Source organism: Ictidomys tridecemlineatus, chromosome 3, assembly GCF_052094955.1.
Source record: "Ictidomys tridecemlineatus isolate mIctTri1 chromosome 3, mIctTri1.hap1, whole genome shotgun sequence".
In the NCBI taxonomy this organism is placed as follows: domain Eukaryota; kingdom Metazoa; phylum Chordata; class Mammalia; order Rodentia; family Sciuridae; genus Ictidomys; species Ictidomys tridecemlineatus.
Genome location: NC_135479.1, coordinates 165,223,171 through 165,242,453, shown reverse-complemented (window position 1 = coordinate 165,242,453; position 19,283 = coordinate 165,223,171). Strand labels below are relative to the sequence as shown.

The window sequence follows — 19,283 nt, the reverse complement described above, 5'->3', positions numbered from 1 at the left end:
CCAAAAACACTAGAGTGTGGTGGCCCAGGCCTGTAATCCTAGGGACTCTGGAGGCTAAGGCAGGAAGAATGCAAATTCAAGGGAGCCTTACCAACATAGTGAGACCATGTCGCAAATTAAAAATGAAATAACTCTGCACTGGTGGTCACTGATAATCATTTCTTAAAAATAGGATAATCAGAGGCTAATGATGACATAAAAGAGGACTAAAAATAAATAAAGAAGGACCTACCTACATACTCTCTTCAAAGGATTATATAAAAAAAATTGACTGCCATTAAACTAATACATTTCATTTTATTAATTTCTATAAGAAGGAAAAGATGTCAACTTTAATAGGTTTCTGAATCTGTTATAAATGTTTCATGTTATTTAATAATATGATCATATGAGGTAGGTACTATTATCCTTATTTAAAATGTAAGGAAACTCAGGCTTAAAGAAGTTAAGCGACTAATGAACCTAGATGCAAAAATCCTCAATAAAATTCTGGCGAATCGGATACAAAAACATATCAAAAAAATTGTGCACCATGATCAAGTAGGATTCATCCCTGGTATGCAAGGCTGGTTCAATATACGGAAATCAATAAATGTTATTCACCACATCAATAGACTTAAAAATAAGAACCATATGATCATCTCGATAGATGCGGAAAAAGCATTCGACAAAGTACAGCATCCCTTTATGTCCAAAACTCTCGAAAAACTAGGGATAACAGGAACATACCTCAACATTGTAAAAGCAATTTATGCTAAGCCTCAGGCTAGCATCATTCTGAATGGAGAAAAATTGAAGGCATTCCCTCTAAAATCTGGAACAAGACAGGGATGCCCTCTCTCACCACTTCTGTTCAACATAGTTCTCGAAACACTGGACAGAGCAATTAGACAGACGAAAGAAATTAAAGGCATAAAAATAGGAAAAGAAGAACTTAAATTATCACTATTTGCAGATGACATGATTCTATACCTAGCAGACCCAAAAGGGTCTACAAAGAAACTATTAGAGCTAATAAATGAATTCAGCAAAGTGGCAGCAATGTGTATAAAATCAACACATAAATCAAAGGCATTCCTGTATATCAGCGACAAATCCTCTGAAATGGAAATGAGGACAACCACTCCGTTCACAATATCCTCAAAAAGAATAAAATACTTGGGAATCAACCTAACAAAAGAGGTGAAAGACTTATACAATGAAAACTACAGAACCCTAAAGAGAGAAATTGAAGAAGACCTTAGAAGATGGAAAAATATACCCTGTTCATGGATAGGCAGAACTAACATCATCAAAATGGCGATATTACCAAAAGTTCTCTATAGGTTTAATGCAATGCCAATCAAAATCCCAACAGCATTTCTTGTAGAAATAGATAAAGCAATCATGAAATTCATATGGAAGAATAAAAGACCCAGAATAGCAAAAACAATACTAAGCAGGAAGTGTGAATCAGGTGGTATAGCGATTCCAGATTTCAAACTATACTACAGAGCAATAGTAACAAAAACAGCATGGTACTGGTACCAAAACAGGCAGGTGGACAAATGGTACAGAATAGAGGACACAGAAACCAACCCACAAAACTACAACTTTCTTATATTTGATAAAGGGGCTAAAAGCATGCAATGGAGGAAGGATAGCATCTTCAACAAATGGTGCTGGGAAAACTGGAAATCCATATGCAACAAAATGAAACTGAATCCCTTTCTCTCGCCAGGCACAAAAGTTAACTCAAAATGGATCAGGAGCTTGATATCAAATCAGAGACACGGCATCTGATAGAAGAGAAAGTTGGCTACGACCTATATGCTGTGGGGTCGGGCTCCAAATTCCTCAATAGGACACTCATAGCACAAGAATTAACATCTAGAATCAACAAATGGGACTTACTCAAACTAAAAAGTTTTTTCTCAGCAAAAGAAACAATATGAAAGGTAAATAGGGAGCCTACATCATGGGAACAAATCTTTACTCCTCACACTTCAGATACAGCCCTAATATCCAGAGTATATAAAGAACTCAGAAAATTAGACAATAAGATAACAAATAACTCAATCAACAAATGGGCCAAAGACTTGAACAGACATTTCTCAGAGGAGGACATACAATCAATCAACAAGTACATGAAAAAATGCTCACCATCTCTAGCAGTCAGAGAAATGCAAATCAAAACCACCCTAAGATACCATCTCACTCCAGTAAGATTGGCAGCCATTATGAAGTCAAACAACAATAAGTGCTGGCGAGGATGTGGGGAAAAGGGTACACTTGTACATTGTTGGTGGGACTGCAAATTGGTGCAGCCAATTTGGAAAGCAGTATGGAGATTTCTTGGAAAGCTGGGAATGGAACCACCATTTGACCCAGCTATCCCCCTTCTCGGTCTATTCCCTAAAGACCTAAAAAGAGCATGCTACAGGGACACTGCTACATCGATGTTCATAGCAGCACAATTCACAATAGCAAGACTGTGGAATCAACCTAGATGCCCTTCAATAGACGAATGGATAAAAAAAAAATGTGGCATTTATACACAATGGAGTATTACTCTGCATTAAAAAATGACAAAATCATAGAATTTGGTGGGAAATGGATGGCATTAGAGCAGATTATGCTAAGCAAAGCTAGCCAAGCCCTAAAAAACAAATGACAAATGTCTCCTTTGATATAAGGAGAGTAACTAAGAACAGACTAGGGAAGAAGAGCACGAGAAGAAGACCAACATTAAACAAGGAGGAGAGGTGGGAGGGAAAGGGAGAGAGAAGGGAAATTTCCTTGGAAATGGAAGGAGACCCTCAGGGTTATACAAAATTACATACAAGAGGAAGTGAGGGGAAAGGGAAAAATAATACAAGGGGGAGGAATGAATTACAGTAGTGGGGGTAGAGAGAGAAGAGGGGAGGGAAGGGAAGGGGAGGGGAGGGGAGGGGGGATAGTAGAGGATAGGAAAGGCAGCAGAATACAACAGACATGAGTATATCAATATGTAAATCAATGGAAGTGTAACTGATGTGATTCTGCAAGCTGTATACGGGGTAAAATGGGAGTTCATAACCCACTTGAATCAAAATGTGAAATATGATATATCAAGAACTATGTAATGTTTTGAACAACCAACAATAAAAAAAATAAAATTAAATAAAATTAAAAAAAAGAAGTTAAGCAATTTGGGCTGGGCACGGAGGCACATGCCTTTAATCCCAGTGGTTCGAGAGGCTAAGGGAGGAGGATCGTGAGTTCAAAGCCAGCCTCAGCAAAAGCAAGGTACTAACCAACTCAGTGAGACCCTGTCTCAAAATAAAATAAAAAATAGGGCTGGGATATGGCTCAATGCTGAGTTTAATCCCTGGAACCTCCCAAAAAAGAAGTTAAATGATTTGCCCAGATGGAAGAGCCAGGATTGAACACACACCTGTATATATGCAGAAGGCATATCATTCCTTTATCTCATATTGCCTTAATAGTAAGTGAGGAAAAGGATTTTCTAGTAGCTCCAGTACTCCACAACCAAATGAATATTATACACTATTCTAAAAAATGTTTTGATAAAAGTTATGCATATGAGAATTTTTAAAAAGTACTTAAGTCAAAGAATATTTAGAAAGAATATAAATGATTAGAAAAAAGTGACATTCCTTTCACTTCAAAAAACCAAATATGTCACTCAAACTAATACAAAAGTTTTCTCAAAATACAAACTAATAAAATTTACAATTTATATTACATTATTCTGCTTATTAAAAGAAATAATGATTATCCAACTAATTATCCAACAAGTATATTTTTCATTATTAATCTAAGAGAAGGCAGAAATAAATTACCTGTCCAGATTCACAGGTAACTAGTGGTAGTTCTGACAATGGTGATTCAGAAGTACTCTCCTTTTCATTAGTAATCTCATAGTCTTTCTTAGATTGTAATTTAAGAATTCCTGAACTTTGATGGTCAATGGGTCCTTCTTCATCACTGGAAACAACAACTAAAAAGGAAACATGTATTTTGAATATGTCACAATAATCACCTATCAAATAAAATACTTTCTAATTAGTGCAATATCTTGAAAAATCTCATTAAATTTAATCATCTAAATTTATTCAATTTAGAAGTAGACTAATATTCATTATCATATTTGCCCTAGTTCTATATAATATCTCCATATCGGTACTATTATTCAGTTATTGATTTGCAACCTTACCTTCTATAGGATAAGCAACTTTAAAAATGTTTAAATCAATAAGGAAAACTGCTCTAGTTTGGGTATTAAGTGTTCCTTAAGGGTTTGTGTTAAAGATTTGGAACTCAAAGCGGCATTATTGGGAGGTGAGGGTGTCTCTGAGATGCAGGGCCTAATGGAAGGTCCTTAGGTCACTGGGATATGGCCCTACAGGAGATCTGGGCCCCATCTATCTAGTCATTCCCTTTGCTCCATGTCTCATAATATAAATGTTTTGCTCCACTACGTGTTCCCTGTCACCAGAGGTCCACGCAATCTTGTACTGGAATCTACAAAACTGTGAGTCAAAATAAACATTTTCTCTTAGTAAGTTAATTATTTCAGGTATTTTGTTACAGTGATGGAAAGCTAATAATACAAGACCTTTGGAACAACTTCTACTTCTAATGGCACAATGTAGTGTGCCATTACACTAAATTGCACTTGAAACCCAATTACATTCATTGCTTCTGGAAGTAAGAAATACATAGCTAAGGGATGATTTGAGAGAATATTTACTGTATATTCTTTAGAACCTCATGAATTTTTTTGGAGCATGTAAATACATCAACAATTCCAATGTTAATTAAATAAAAATTAATGATAATAGTTAAATAGCACTTAAACTTGGCTGCATTAACCAAATGATAATAATTAATGGTCCTTAGAGAATCTTTTTTAAAAGTACTGGATTGAATCACAGTGATTAGTTTTAAAAAGATACTCTGCTTCCAAGTGTTCCATTCACTTGCCTAAATTGATATTGTAAGATTTACAAAGGAAACCTCCAAATCCCAGGACATTTTCATAACGTTGATACATTTTGCAGTCATGTCATAACAGTTTATTGCCTTAGCAAAATCTGTTTGAGAAGAAAACACTCCTGAGTAAATCAAAGAAAATTAAGTGCCTTTACAATTCTCCTGTCACTTACTTGGCTCAGCCGAGATCAACGATTGGTTCCCTTCATTGTGTCCAGTTAGTAGAGGCTTTTCTACTGTACTCAACTCATTCTTATCCTTTTCAATCACAGAAGAAATCTCCACTGTATTACTGGAAATAGAGCTCTCAAAATTTTCAGTGGTTGAATAGTCAGTGGCACTTTTGGAAGAAGCACTCATATCCAACTCCTGACTACCACATGAGGACAGTTCAGTAAAATCACTTTCTACAGGTTCAGGCGTAATGTCTTCAAGCAGTGTTGAGATCTGATGATAGTCTTTACCTGACTTTTCAAACTCATTAGAGATTGATGAGTCATTTTCTTGTCCTTTCTGAACATAAATGTATAGAAAAATTAACATTTTTTAAATTTGGCTTCTTTAAAACCCTTTTTTAAAGCTTAAATTCCTTAAGAATAACATAAAAATATTACATCATTTCTATAACTACATGAATAGAAAAATACACAACTATACTACATTATACTCGGCAGTGTCTCCTATGTACAAAGATATAGGGTTTGGTCTATCCAATCTGATGCCTAAACAATTTTTTAAAGGGTGAGGGGGATGCTCATCTTTACAAATGGTTCAGATGGTCTCCCATGATCTATATCAACTTTACAATGAGAGGATTTATTTTCAAAAGTAATAAGGCCACATATAACTAACTACTTTGGTAATAAAAACAGAAAATTAACAGGATAACAACATTAAAAATTATGATAACCAATGCCTTCAACCTCTCCATGACTATATAAATCTAAATCATGTTCATATTTATAACTAAAGGCACTACAAAGTCCTTAAATGGTTTGTGAATCAAAGGAATCAAAAAGCTGTCTCCCTATGGTTTTATTGTATAAGAAGTCTTCGAAAATAGGAACATTATGTATTAGATATGGCAATTACTTATAATAAATTCCCTAAACACTAAATAAATATGAGCTTCAACAATCTGGTAAGTAAAATGCTACTGAAAAATAAATCTAATAGCAGTTTTACAGAGCAAGGGACTGGACAGTATGATTAGTATCTGGTTAAAAAAAACAAGTATGAAGGATATTTATACAAGTCTTATAACTACATGAAAAACTACATGGATATACACCAAACTACAAGTACACCAAATTACTTAGGAGAGAATGGTATCAGAGAAAAAGAAACTTTAGTTTTTTTATTATTTTCTAATATGTGGAATTTGCTCCAATAATTGTACTACTGAGAAAAGTTACATAATAAAATATTTTTAAATAAATAAAGATAGGCCAGGTGTGGTGGTGCACTCCTGAAATCCCAGCTGCTTGAGAGGCTAAGGCAGGAGGATCACAAGTTCAGGGTAGCTGAACAACTTTGGGGAACCCTGTTCTCAAAAATAAAAAGCACTGGGGTTGTAGAGCTCAGTGATAGAGCACTTGCCTAGCATGCATGGGGCTCGGTTCAATACATGATACGGCAAAAAACAAACAAACAAATAAATTAAATAATAATAAATAAAACAAAGCTAGAAAAGAACCAAAAAAGAATTAAAGAAAGCTGATGAAAGAAGAAAGTTGGGAGAACATTATTTGATTATAGTCAACTCATTTTTATCACTGTACAAAATTATTTCCGATGACATATAAATACTTCTACTTACTCTTTTTTCTGTTGGCTTATCCAAAGAAGTAGAATTATGAGATTCAGATAAATTATATTTGAGTCGTCTTCTTGCCTTTCTGGAGATCAAAGTGGGTTCCATTTTTGAATCAGAATATGTAACATCCTTGCTTTTGCTCTCATCTTCAAGATAGTCACAACCTCTACTTCCACTGTTAAGATCTTTAAAAAAAAATAGAAAAGGCATATATATGGCCAAAACATTTAAAAAATCCCTTTTAGAGGAGTTCAAAAAAATATCATCAAAACTGGGCTCAGTGGCAGAGCACTTGCTTCACATGTGTGAAGCGCTGGGTTCAATCCTCAGTACCACATGGAAATAAATAAATAAATAAATGGTATTGTGTACATATACAACTAAAAACTATTAAAAAAAAAAACTGCTATACTACTTCCATACCTCATGAAAACAGAGATCCACTGTTAAATCATCATGTTGACATTGGATGAATAAAAAAGCATATCTTTATATTAACCTAATTACACAAAGTAAATGTATATTATTATGTAATGGATACGATATGAAATGAGGAAAATATGGAGGGGGAATATCCTTTGGGGGAGCAATCAAATTGAAGCAATCAAACCATGTTTTTCTATTTTCTGTGAATGCATTTGGTGGTAACATGACAAAAAAAATTTTAGAAAATTCATGTCTTAAAAATATTTTGAGAATTCACTGTGGTTTTATAAATTAGTTATCTTTTTAAAGCATCATTCTGAAACCCACGCCAATAATCACTAAAAATGCTTAATATTTCAGTTATCAAATAAACGTACTAAACAAAAATACTTTCTAAAAATTTCCTCCTAAATAACTGAAAGCTATCCTGAGTTATTTTGTTTTCTAACCTACATGAGTACCAACTCAAAGTTTACACACAGCAAGTCAAAAGCAGTCTACTTTAATTCATAATTTACATCTATCTAATACTGACTACTCTTTTACATTCATTTAACAAGACACACCTTCTCTTTATTCTTGTTCTTATTCTATGTTCACCAACTCTTCATAACTAATATCCATGATAATATATCTATATGATTCTATAAAAGGAACACACTGGGACAGAATTGAGGACAAAAACTCTAAAAAGACAAATGCCATTCAATTTCCAAAGAAAATACTCTATTCCCTCTCCCAGGAAAACAAACTTTCCCTAACTCATCAACACAATACTTTAAACTGCATATTCAATTTTTTTTGCAATATTTTAAACTATAAAAATATCCTAATATCTAAAAAGTTATATAACATAAATATAAATACTATTATAAAAGAACAGTAAAAGAAAAGGAGCTTAAGAAAACTTTTATAGTTTCCTTTAAACAATTTACTATTTGCCCTTCAGTTAAGCTTTTCTCAGGGAAAACAGGAATAATTATTGCATAAAGCTACACATTATAAAATAAAGATTCTATAATATAAAATATACAATTTAATGTGAATATTCTTAGAATATAAAATTAAATAGATGACAAAAATATTTTAAACAAAAGAAAATTATCTAGGCACAGTAGTGCACGCTTATAATCCCAGAAACTCGGGCAGCTGAGATAGAAGGATCAAAAGTTTGAACCCAGCCTCAGAAATTTAGCAAGGTCCTAAGCAACTTAGTAAGATCTTATCTTAAAATTTTATAAAAAAATTTTTAAGAAGCACTGGAGATGTAGGTCAGTGGTAAGTACCCCTGAGGTCAATCCCAGTATAAAAGAGAGAGAAGAAAGAGGTAGAGAGGGAGGGAGGGAGAGAAAAAGAATATTAAATATTTCCAGTGTATGATTATAGTAAAAGTAAATTCCAAAGACAAACCATGTGCTACAAGAAAAAAAAATGAAACACCTGGGATTTAATTCAGAATTTCCATTATTTTATGATTTTCATTAAACAATAAGTATTAGTTATCCATAGGAGAGCAAACATCCTGAGTTTAAATAAAGATTAAATGGCTGATTTCCTTAAGTACACTTCACCTACCATTTTACCTTTAAGGATTCAAAACACTATAAAGTGTTTCTTTTATTGTGCACTTTTCCCTAATGCATTTATAAAATTCTCCTGTGATACTGAGATAATTACAGCCAGTCCCTCATAGCCTTGGTTCCACATCTATGCATTTAATCAACAATTGATGGTGTACTGTGTGATTAGGACTCCAATGTTTACATCTGTACTGAATATGTACAGACTTCTTTTTTCTTGTCATTATCCACTAAGCAGTACAATGCAACAACTATTTATACAGCACTTATACTATGTTATCTATTACAAGTAATCTAGAGATTAAAGTATATAGGAGGATGTGCATAGTTTATATGAAAATACTACATCATTTCATATATAGGACTTGAGCCTACACAGATACTGGTATCTGCAGAAGGAAGGAGGGAGAAAGAATGTATTGGAACCAATCCTCTATGGATATAGAAGGACAACTATATCTAAGGAAACAAATAGGAACACTTGCTATTCAAATATTCCTACCCTCTGCAGTAGATGTAGAGGCTAAAAATTATCTTGAGAGTATCTATTTCTAGGAAAAGCATAGTTCATACGAAAATAAACATCTTTCAGTGTCCTGGTACTACTTAATGACTGAGTTTCTTTCTCCAAAGATTGCTCTCATAAGAGTTTAGTTGGCTTCTTGTATAACATAAAATTTATTAGTCTAGTTTCCTTTTGACTTTTTTCCCTTCGGTGAAAAAGGTTACTAAAAAATAATTTAAGTAGCTGTATTTCAAATGAATTGCGTAAGTATTTCACAGTGATTAAAGGAACTTTTTCTAGTGTAAATTACTTACAAATCACTCAGAAAATAAAATAACATGAACTTGTTTTAAGCTATGAATAATCCAAGAGAACTCTGGAGGTGTTCAATAATCCAAGAGACCTTTGGAAGTATTTTACAAATGGCTAATACAGCAAGTTGTTTTTATACAAATTTTGGTAAAATATTTTTAAATCTTCAAAAAGGAGATAAAAGGAGAAAAAGTCATCAAATCATTAATCCTATATGTGAGGAGGCCTACAAAGAATTTTCAGAAGTCTGGGGTATATTTACCTTCAAATTTGCTAACAGTGGATTTTTTGGCATCCTTCTAGAGTTGAAAGAAATTCTAATGAATAAAGAATGTATTTCACAGCAGAATAGACAGTGAGAGCTAATAATAAAAATTCTGTTAGCAATAATATCAACATCCGTGAAAACAACACTTACAATAGCTAAATTAATATTACAAATTTATAGCTACATCTTTTTTAATATTTTAAAGTTGTTGATGGACCTTTATTTTATTTATTTGTATGTGGTGCTGAGAATCGAACCCAGTGCCTCATGCATGACAGGCAAGCATGCTACCACTGAACCACAACCTCAGCCTCTATAGCTACATCTTTAGCCTCCATAAAAAACAAAAAGAAACAATACTCAAATTTAATTTGGGGATTGGACAAACAAATCAAGAAATATGTACTGACGTACATAAATAGTAGATTTTGCAATTTTCTTTGTGTTGCTAAATAACCTACCTTTGCATTTGTATCCTTTCCATGTAAGATGAAATATTTATTTATAACTTAAAATTTCTATAAATGCAGTATGCAAAAATTCAAATTCCAACAGTTTTCTAAGGTTCACAAACCTTTAGGCTGAGTGTCAGACACTATAAGAAAAAGGCCATCATCATCTCTTCGCTTTTCTTTAGTGTTTACAGCCTGCTTTGCAGAAATGTTATCCACTGTCTTACTTGATTGTGAATCCCTGCAAAACAGAATTGTATTATATTCAATTCTAATAAAGTCCAAATGAATTTAGAATCCAATTGGCATATATTCAAAGTAAAAATACAACAGGTTATATATACCTTCCTACATGGAAGACTAAATAATCTGAGCAAAGATAAAATAATCAACTCCGATTTGAGAAGTTCTCATCCCTGTTGTACCTTTAAATTCCACATGTCTTTGGGGAAAACAGGATATACATATTATAGGATTATGTACACATAAAATGAGCAAAAGAATAATGTTATATAAATATTAAATAAGTCAAAGTGGTTTAAAAAGTAGAATTCTAGAACACAAATTTCCTGATAACCAAACTTATGTATAATAAAAACATTACAAGCCAAAGCTAATTATTAATAAATTTCAAGCATGGTTCATGTATCAAAAGGTAAATACAAATAAAGTTAAGAATATAGTAACAAATTTATCCTATAGGAAACAGTTTAAAATCTAAGGTTTTGTTTAATATTTCAATATAGGCTGAGTGCAAAATGAGTTTGGGCATAATGAACATAATATTATTTCTAATAAAATTTGTCAATACAAAATATACTACCATATGTAATACACACACATGAAATAAAATTTAAAATCTGGACAAAAAGGATTCAAACTATTTGGATCACAGATAACTATGAAGAGAAAATAAGAGACTCGGGAAATACAATATAAAGGAGGTCTTAACTTTCTATACTATTTCTTTAAAAAATAAAGACAAATTTGATGTAAATAAGGAAAATACTATTTAAATCTGAGTAATACGTAATATGATATTTTTCTTGGTACTTACATACATATTTAAAATAACATAATTTTTTAAATGTAAGGTATTCACAACTAAGATAACTGTAAGAAGTGATAAAAAGGGACTTTAAAGACAAGTAACACATATGCTTCTTTATTTTGAGAGTAATGATTGGGACTATGAAAAATTAGTTGTAAGTTTAAAATCAACAATATCTAACAGATACTATATACTACATTGGTAGTGCAGTATCATGGTAAAAGGAACAGTTATTACTGTTATTACACTGCTTATCCTTTTCATATTTACTTTGGTATAATTTTCTTTACTTTTACGTTGCAAATTAAATGCCAAATATTCAAAAACATAAGGGTCAGCCACTTTCACCTCCAAAAAAATTTCAACTAAGTCAAATCATTCCAGCCCTCAATCCCCAAGAATCAATCTTGAAGAATAAGAATCTAAACAGACTACCACAAACTTTCGTTTATTGAAGAAGAAGAAGAAGAAGAAAGCCTCAACAAAGGTCAATTCATACCACTCTCTCAGCAAAATGATCACCACAGGCACTATAAATAAAGGAAGATTGTGATCTAACTAATTAAGATTAAATGCTCAGATACTCATGCTTCTCCTGAGCTAAGAAACAAACGGTGTAATAATCCTTGTTTTCTAGCAAAACACACATTGGAAAAAAATTTAAATTTTAACTGTAAACTACACTATGAAGTGTATTGTTATGGAAGAAAGATGTTATATAGTAGGGGATTTTCTTGACCAAATACAAATATTAAATGGTCACAGGAAAACACAGTAAAAATAAATAATCAATTATTTTCAAAAGATAATTTTGTTTAATTTAAAAAGCACATACAATGAGGCGAAATACTATACTATCTCAACAAAAATATCAACAAGTTGGGAAGACAGTAGAATGAATTGGACATAACTTTCCTATGTTCTTTTTTTAAAAAAATTTTCTCTCTCTTTTTTTTGTTGTTGTTGATGGACCTTTATTTTATTTATATGTGATGTTGAGAATCAAACCCAGTACCTCACATATGTTAGGCAAGTGCTCTAATACTGAGCTACAGCCCCAGCCTCAACTTTTCCTATGTTCTCATACGAATACATGACCAGTGTAACTCCACATCATGTACAACCACAAAATTGGGAAGTCATTCTCCATGCATGTATGTCAAAATACATTCTACTGTCATGTATAACTAAAAGAACAAATAAAAAAGAAATATCAACAAGTTGCTTTGTAGAATCTGACAATCCCATTCTGAAATGTACATGGTATAAATCATATATATTTAAAGACAGTTCTTGGTATACATTTTTAGATAGCAATTTTGAAACATTCCATCCTGTTGTGACAAAAGAAAGTGAATGAAATGGGAATACTCAAAGTCCCTGAAGGAGAAATACTACAAATATGTACATTACTCAAGTTAACAAATAGATAATGAAGGATATGGACAATAGGCTCCAGGGAACTTCCCTTACAATTCCCTTGCCTGTCCTCCTACCATCAAAACTCCTCCCATTACCTGGCCCTGCTTAACCCTATAAAATCCAAAGCCTTGTTGCAGCCGCTACCACTTTCCCCTCAAAAATGTGCCCCTCCATTGTTTAATAAAGCATCACTGGTCCATTGAGGTCAGCTTCCATTTTCCTTTTCTTTTGGTATTCTCTTTCGTGTGCTTTTATTTGGTACCAAAACCCAGGATGGGGAGTTCAGGGCTCTTTACCATTCCCTGTCCTAAAGAACCTTTACCATTTTTTCATATTTCCCTTCTATTTCTCTTGCTCTCTTTTTAATCAAAAAAATGAGGCCCTTCACGCTCTCCATTTCCACTATAAGCTCAATAGTGGCTGGTACGCAACCCGAAATTGACCCCAGTCCTGGGCTAGATTTTTGCTGCCTTACTGCCACATGGATGGAGCAAGGACCTATATCAGGTCCTTTATTGCTATGAGAGATATCCTCCTTCAAACTCTATTCACTCCAATTCCTTCCTTATGTATTAAGACCTCTGGATCAGAAGCAGCACTGGCCTTCTCATTCTTCAGAGAGATAAGATCCTTCCCACTCTCTCACAGTACATCTTGAGTTACTGCTGCTTGTGGTAAAGACCACTTCACAATAACACTCATAGGTACTTTACTATCTTTGTTCTACACCTGTGAACTGTATATCGTAAGTTCCTTGAGAATGGTCATTAGTCACACAGGCCAAGAATTCAAACCCACCGATGTTGTAATGGTTAAGAAATTATTTCAAATTTCCTGTAAAAGCCTCATGTAACTTCAGTTGGGGGCCCAGAATTTCAGAGCACAAGATCATCTGGATCCCCAAGCATAAATAAACCTGAATTCTAAGTGGTGCTTGGTCTCTTGCTGAGCATGATTTCAATGACAATACAATGGATTTCATTAAAATTAAAAACTTCTGTGCATCAAAGGAACTATCAGGAGAGTAAAAAGACAAACCACAGAAAATATCTGCATATCGTATTATATCACAAGGGATTTATATCAAGAATACATAGTGTAAAACTCTTACAACTCACGCTCCCCAAAAAAACCCAATTTAAAAATTAGCAAATTACTTATAAGAGACATTTCTCCAAAGATACAAAAATGAACGACAGCATGAAAAGATATACTCACTAATCAATAAAGGAAATGCAAACCACATCAACAGTGATATATATACTATTTCACACAGATTAGAATGGTTATCTTTTTAAAAAAAACACAGAAATTAACAAATGTTGGCAAAAATATGGAAAAACTGGAACCCTTATACACTCTTGATGGGAATATAAACAGCACAGTCATTACAAAAGTTTGATGGTTTCCAAAAAAGCTAGTTCCAAAATTATATTACAAAAGTAAACATATAATTACCAGGTCATTTAAGCAATTCTATTCCTAGATAAATGCCTAAAGGAATTCAAAGCAGGGACATGAACAGATTCTAGCACTCCACCTTTCACTGAAGCGCTACTCATCATAGTCAAAAGGTGAAAACATCTCAAGTGTTCATTAACATATTAACAGAAAAACCAAATGTAGTGTATACATACAGTGTAATATTATTGGGCTTTAAGAAGGAATTAACTTCTTATAAAATACTTATAACATAAATGAACTCTGAAGAGATTATGCTAAAAACTCAGACACAAAAGGACAAGTATTATTTGATTTCCTTTATAGGAGGTAACTGAAATAGACACATTCATAGAGACAGAAAATAGATTAGAAGTTACTAGGAGCTTAGAAAAGAAAATGGGGAGTTATTTTTTTAATGGTAAGAGAGTTTCTATATTTAACATATGTTGTGAAGGTTGCCCAACTATGCAGACACTGAGGAGAACCGTGCTATGAAAAAATAAACCACTAACTAAAAGATAAATATTGTTATTCCACTTATATGAAGTAAGTCAAATTCATAGAAAAAGAAAGTAAAATGAGGGCTACCAAAGACAGAAGGGAGAAATTTGGAGTTATTTGTTTAATGGGTAGAAAGTTTCAGGCTGGAAAGATAAAAAAAAAAAAAAGTTCTAGAAAAGAACGGTATTGGTAGCTATACAAAAATGTACACACACACACACACACACACACACGTGTGTGTGTGTGTGTGTGTGTGTGTGTGTGTGTACAGTCTCTCTCTCTCTCTGTTATGGTTTGGGTTTGGTATATCCTCCAAAAGCTCAAGTGTTGAAGGCAATGCAGTAATGTCCAGAGGAGACACAACTAGATCATGAAATCTCTGATCTCATCAAGGGATTCATCCATTTGAAGGATTAATAGTTTGAATTACTGAGAGGTGGTAACTGTAGGCAGGCAGGGCATGGTCAGAGGAAGTAGGACACAGGAGATCTGGCCTTGGTGACTATATCTATCCCTAGCCCCTTCTTCTGTCTCTCTCTGGTTCCTGGCTGCAATGAGCTGAGCAGATTTCCTCTGCTGTGCTCTTCTGCCTTGATGTTTCTTCCTTGGAACCAGCCAACCACAAATTGAGTCTTGGATACCAGGAGTCAAAGTAAACCTTTTCTTCTCTAAATTGTTCTTGTCAGATATTTTAGTCAAGTGACAAAAAGCTGAATAACACACATACTATACTGGTGGACATCTTAATCCATTTTGGTTTGCTGTCACAAAATACCTGGAGCTAGACATATTACAAAGAAAACAAGTTGATTTAGTTCACAATTTTGTAGGATGAAAGCCCAAGATCAGGTGGCTCCATATATTAGGCTCTTGGGGAAAGCCCCCATTGACTGTCTTATAACACAAGAGAGAAGCAGAAAGGAAAAGAGCTACATGTATAAGAGGTCATGTGAGACAGAAAGCCAGAAATGGATGCAGGAGCCAAGTTTGTGCTTTTATAACAACTTTCTCTCTCTCAGAAACAGATCATACAGCAAATTATAGTAATCCTTTCTGGCGGTAATGCCCATAATGACTCAATCACCTTCCTTCAGGCTTCACTTCTTAAAGGTTCCAGCACTTCTCAACATTGACATACTGAGGAGCCTCTGGCACATGAAACATTGGGGGACACATTCAAACCACATCCAAACCACAGCAGTGGATATGTCATTATACATTTGGACAAATCCACAGAATGCATAAAACCAACATTGAGCCTTGACTTGGGTGATAATAATGTGTCAGTGTTGGCTCACAAATTGTAACCAATGTACCTCACTGTTATGCAATGTTAATAATGAAATAGGCTGTTAACATGTGGGGATAACCCTATCCTAGGAAATCTTTGTACCTTTCATTCAACTTTACAATGAAACTGAAAGTGTTCTAAAAACATAAAGGCTATTTTTTTAAAAAAATCAATAGATGAGAGAAACTGGCTAAAAAATATTTTAATATGTATAATAAATGGATGACTTATTCTAGTTTAAAGAATCATAATGTAAATTGGGAAAGGACGGAATGGCAAATCTTACAAGACCAAAAAAAGCAGCAAAATACTAGATTCAGCTTTGAGAGTACTCAAGAAATATTAAAACAATAGATGGAATCCTTTTACCTTTATAAAAATAGTGTCTTAGGTCATTCAGGTTGCTTTCACAAAATACCATAAACTTAGTAGCTTACAAACAACAGAAGTTTATTTCTTACAGTTCTGGAGGCCAAAGATCAAGATGTCTGCAGATTCAATGGAGAGCACCCACTTATAGTTAGACAGCTCACCCTCCACTCTAACTCACGTGGTATTGGGTACAAAGGATCACTTTGGGGCCTCTTTCATAAGGCTACTAATGAATCCCATTTATGAGGACTAATTCTTGAGGACTTAATTACTTCCAAAGGCTTCTCCACCACCTCTTGATACTATCACTATGGAGTATTTCAATACATTCATCTTGGGGAGACACAAAAATCCAGACCATGGCAAATGGCAAATAAAAGTCATGACAATATCAAATATTGATATGTTAAATTCATATAAATTATTGGAATTTGGTACTTAGAATAATGACAGAATGATTTAAATCCTTATACTCAAATAATCTCATCCTTGAAACTATTTTGAAAGACATAATTCATCATGATAATATTTAAGTTACTAAAAATTTTTAAATAAAATTTAAAAAATTATTAAATTATAGCATTTATTTATAACAGAGCAGATTATAAAGAATTACCACATTACCAAAACTATTTTAAAACATGGACATTTCTAAAATATCATTTTCAAAAGCATTTAAAAATAAAAAATCAAGGATTTGTACACAGTGAACTATATAATACATTATAGACCAAGCACTATCAAGGAAGATGGTAAAGTAGGAAACACCACAATCCCACACCAAAACAACTACTACACTAGCAAATCTGTCTAATGTGACTCTTTTGGAACTCTGGGGTCTATTAAAGTCTTGCAAAGGAAGGCTTGGACAGTAAGTCACTGTTAATTTGGTTAATTTCAGCTTTTAAAGTAGCAGCATATTCCTATCCTCTAGCCACAGAGAGGCAATAATATACATACATATTCCTATAACTGTCTGCATGAGTACTATAGAAGCCAGGTTGACTTCCAAATATTGGGGATTTTTTTTGAGATAGTATCTCACTATGTTGCCCAAGTTAGTTTTCAACTTGTGATCTCAAGCAAATCTCCAACTTCATTCTCCTGAGTAACAGAGATTACAGGTGTATAGCACAATGCCTGGCTCAGATATCCATACTCTCATCGTTAATTACAATAAACAGAAGTATAGACATAGGAAGACAGACACAGTTGCAACTGCTACCTATGCTGTTGCAACACTACCCACCTACCCAAAGGGACTTCAAGAGGATTTAAAGAACTATAACTTGACTTACTCATCCCCCCTTTTATTAATATTTATTTTTTAGTTGTACATAATACCTTTATTTTGTTTATTTATTTTTATGTGGTGCTGAGGATCAAACCCAAGGCCTCGCATATGCTAGGCAAGCGCTCTACCTCTGAGCCACAACCCCAGCTCCACTCCTCTTTTATTTTTCCTTTTTTCTCCTTTGGGAGTCAAACACTTAAGGACTATGACATTGAAAAGCAACCACACATATGCAGGAGTTTAGAAAAACATCCCATATACCCAAGAAAGGCACAAGCTCAGAAAAAGAGACGACCTTATTAAATCTATACCTCAGGTGAAATCCTGGCATAAAGATCATACAAAATGGAAGGAACAAAGTAATGAAGGAAACAAGAAAGGACAGAAAAATAAGTAAAAATCCCAACAAATCTGAGGAGAGAAAATAATCTGATTCTGACATTAACCACATTATGGATTCAAATGTTCAATTTACTTCTTTTCTCTCTATTTCTTTCTCATATTTTTTATTAGTGCATTACAGTAAATGTTCAATTTTCAACAACAAAATATCACAGGCATATAAAAATTAGAAAAATATGGTCAAATGGAAAATAATAAATCAAGAGAAATAACCCCTGAGAGAAACCATATGGCATAATTATGAGACTAAGACTTTAAAAGCACTTGTCCTAAATACTCTCACAGAGGCTATATAATTACAAAAGGTCTGGACAAAATGGAAATATCAAAAGAGACAGGTACAAAGGAACCAAAAGGAAATGATGGAGCTAAAAGGAACAAAAATTATAACAATTCAATACAAAATTTAAATACATATTTGTACAGGCAAAAGAAAAAAATCAGCAAATTTTTAAGATAGGACATTTGAAATGGTCAAGTCTGAGGAACACAAAGAAAAAAATTAAAGAAAAGTGAACAGTCCATTGGGCCTATATGAAACCATCAAGCAGACTAACGCACTCATTATACTCATTATGGGGGTTCCAGAAAAAAAGAAAAGAGAAATGGGCAGAAATGACATCAGAAAATAATGGTCCCAAATACCCAAACTATACAAGAAACTCAATAAGCTCTAAATAAAATGAACTCTCCATACAAAGGCACATTATAAATAAACTTTCAAAGGCAAAGAGAATCTTGCAGGCAGCAAAAGAGAAGCAATTCATCACATACAAGAGATTCCCAATAAAATAAGCAGTTATCAGAAACCATGAAGGCAGTGAGATAGTACATTAAAAGTGCAATAAGAAAAAAATGGTCAGCTGAGAATCTTATATTCCACAAAAATATCTTTCAAAAATAAGGAAGAAATTAAGCCATTCCCAGGTAAATAAAAACTAAAGGAGTTTTTAACATTATTTCTGTCCTTCAATAAATGCTAAAATTGAGTCCATCAGGTTAAAATGACAGGCCACTCAGAAGTAATTGCAAGACAGACAAATAAAGATCATGGCAAAAGGCAAATACAGGAAAATTATAAAAACTAGTATTCTTATAACTGTGGTTGTGGGGTTTTATTTATCCAAGGTTTTTTTTTTATTTCGTTTTAGTTATACATGACAGTAGAGTC

The 19,283-nt window shown here is 33.4% G+C and overlaps 1 protein-coding gene across 11 annotated transcripts in view; it reads right to left on the bottom strand.

Annotated features, from left to right (window-relative positions):
- Senp7 (SUMO specific peptidase 7) overlaps positions 1 to 19,283 on the bottom strand; it is a 137,237-nt gene that overhangs the window by 36,636 nt on the left and 81,318 nt on the right. For all 11 annotated transcript variants that reach the window (XR_005726943.2, XM_013362776.4, XM_078044317.1 and 8 more), the window contains 4 exons: positions 10,459 to 10,577; positions 6,797 to 6,978; positions 5,151 to 5,490; positions 3,825 to 3,982 (listed from right to left, as the gene is read on the bottom strand). Coding sequence is in view for 10 of the 11 variants with exons in the window: in XM_013362776.4 (XP_013218230.2) it covers positions 3,825 to 3,982; positions 5,151 to 5,490; positions 6,797 to 6,978; positions 10,459 to 10,577 (799 nt within the window). In the remaining variant the exon portion in view is untranslated. The remainder of the gene's footprint in view (positions 1 to 3,824; positions 3,983 to 5,150; positions 5,491 to 6,796; positions 6,979 to 10,458; positions 10,578 to 19,283) is intronic.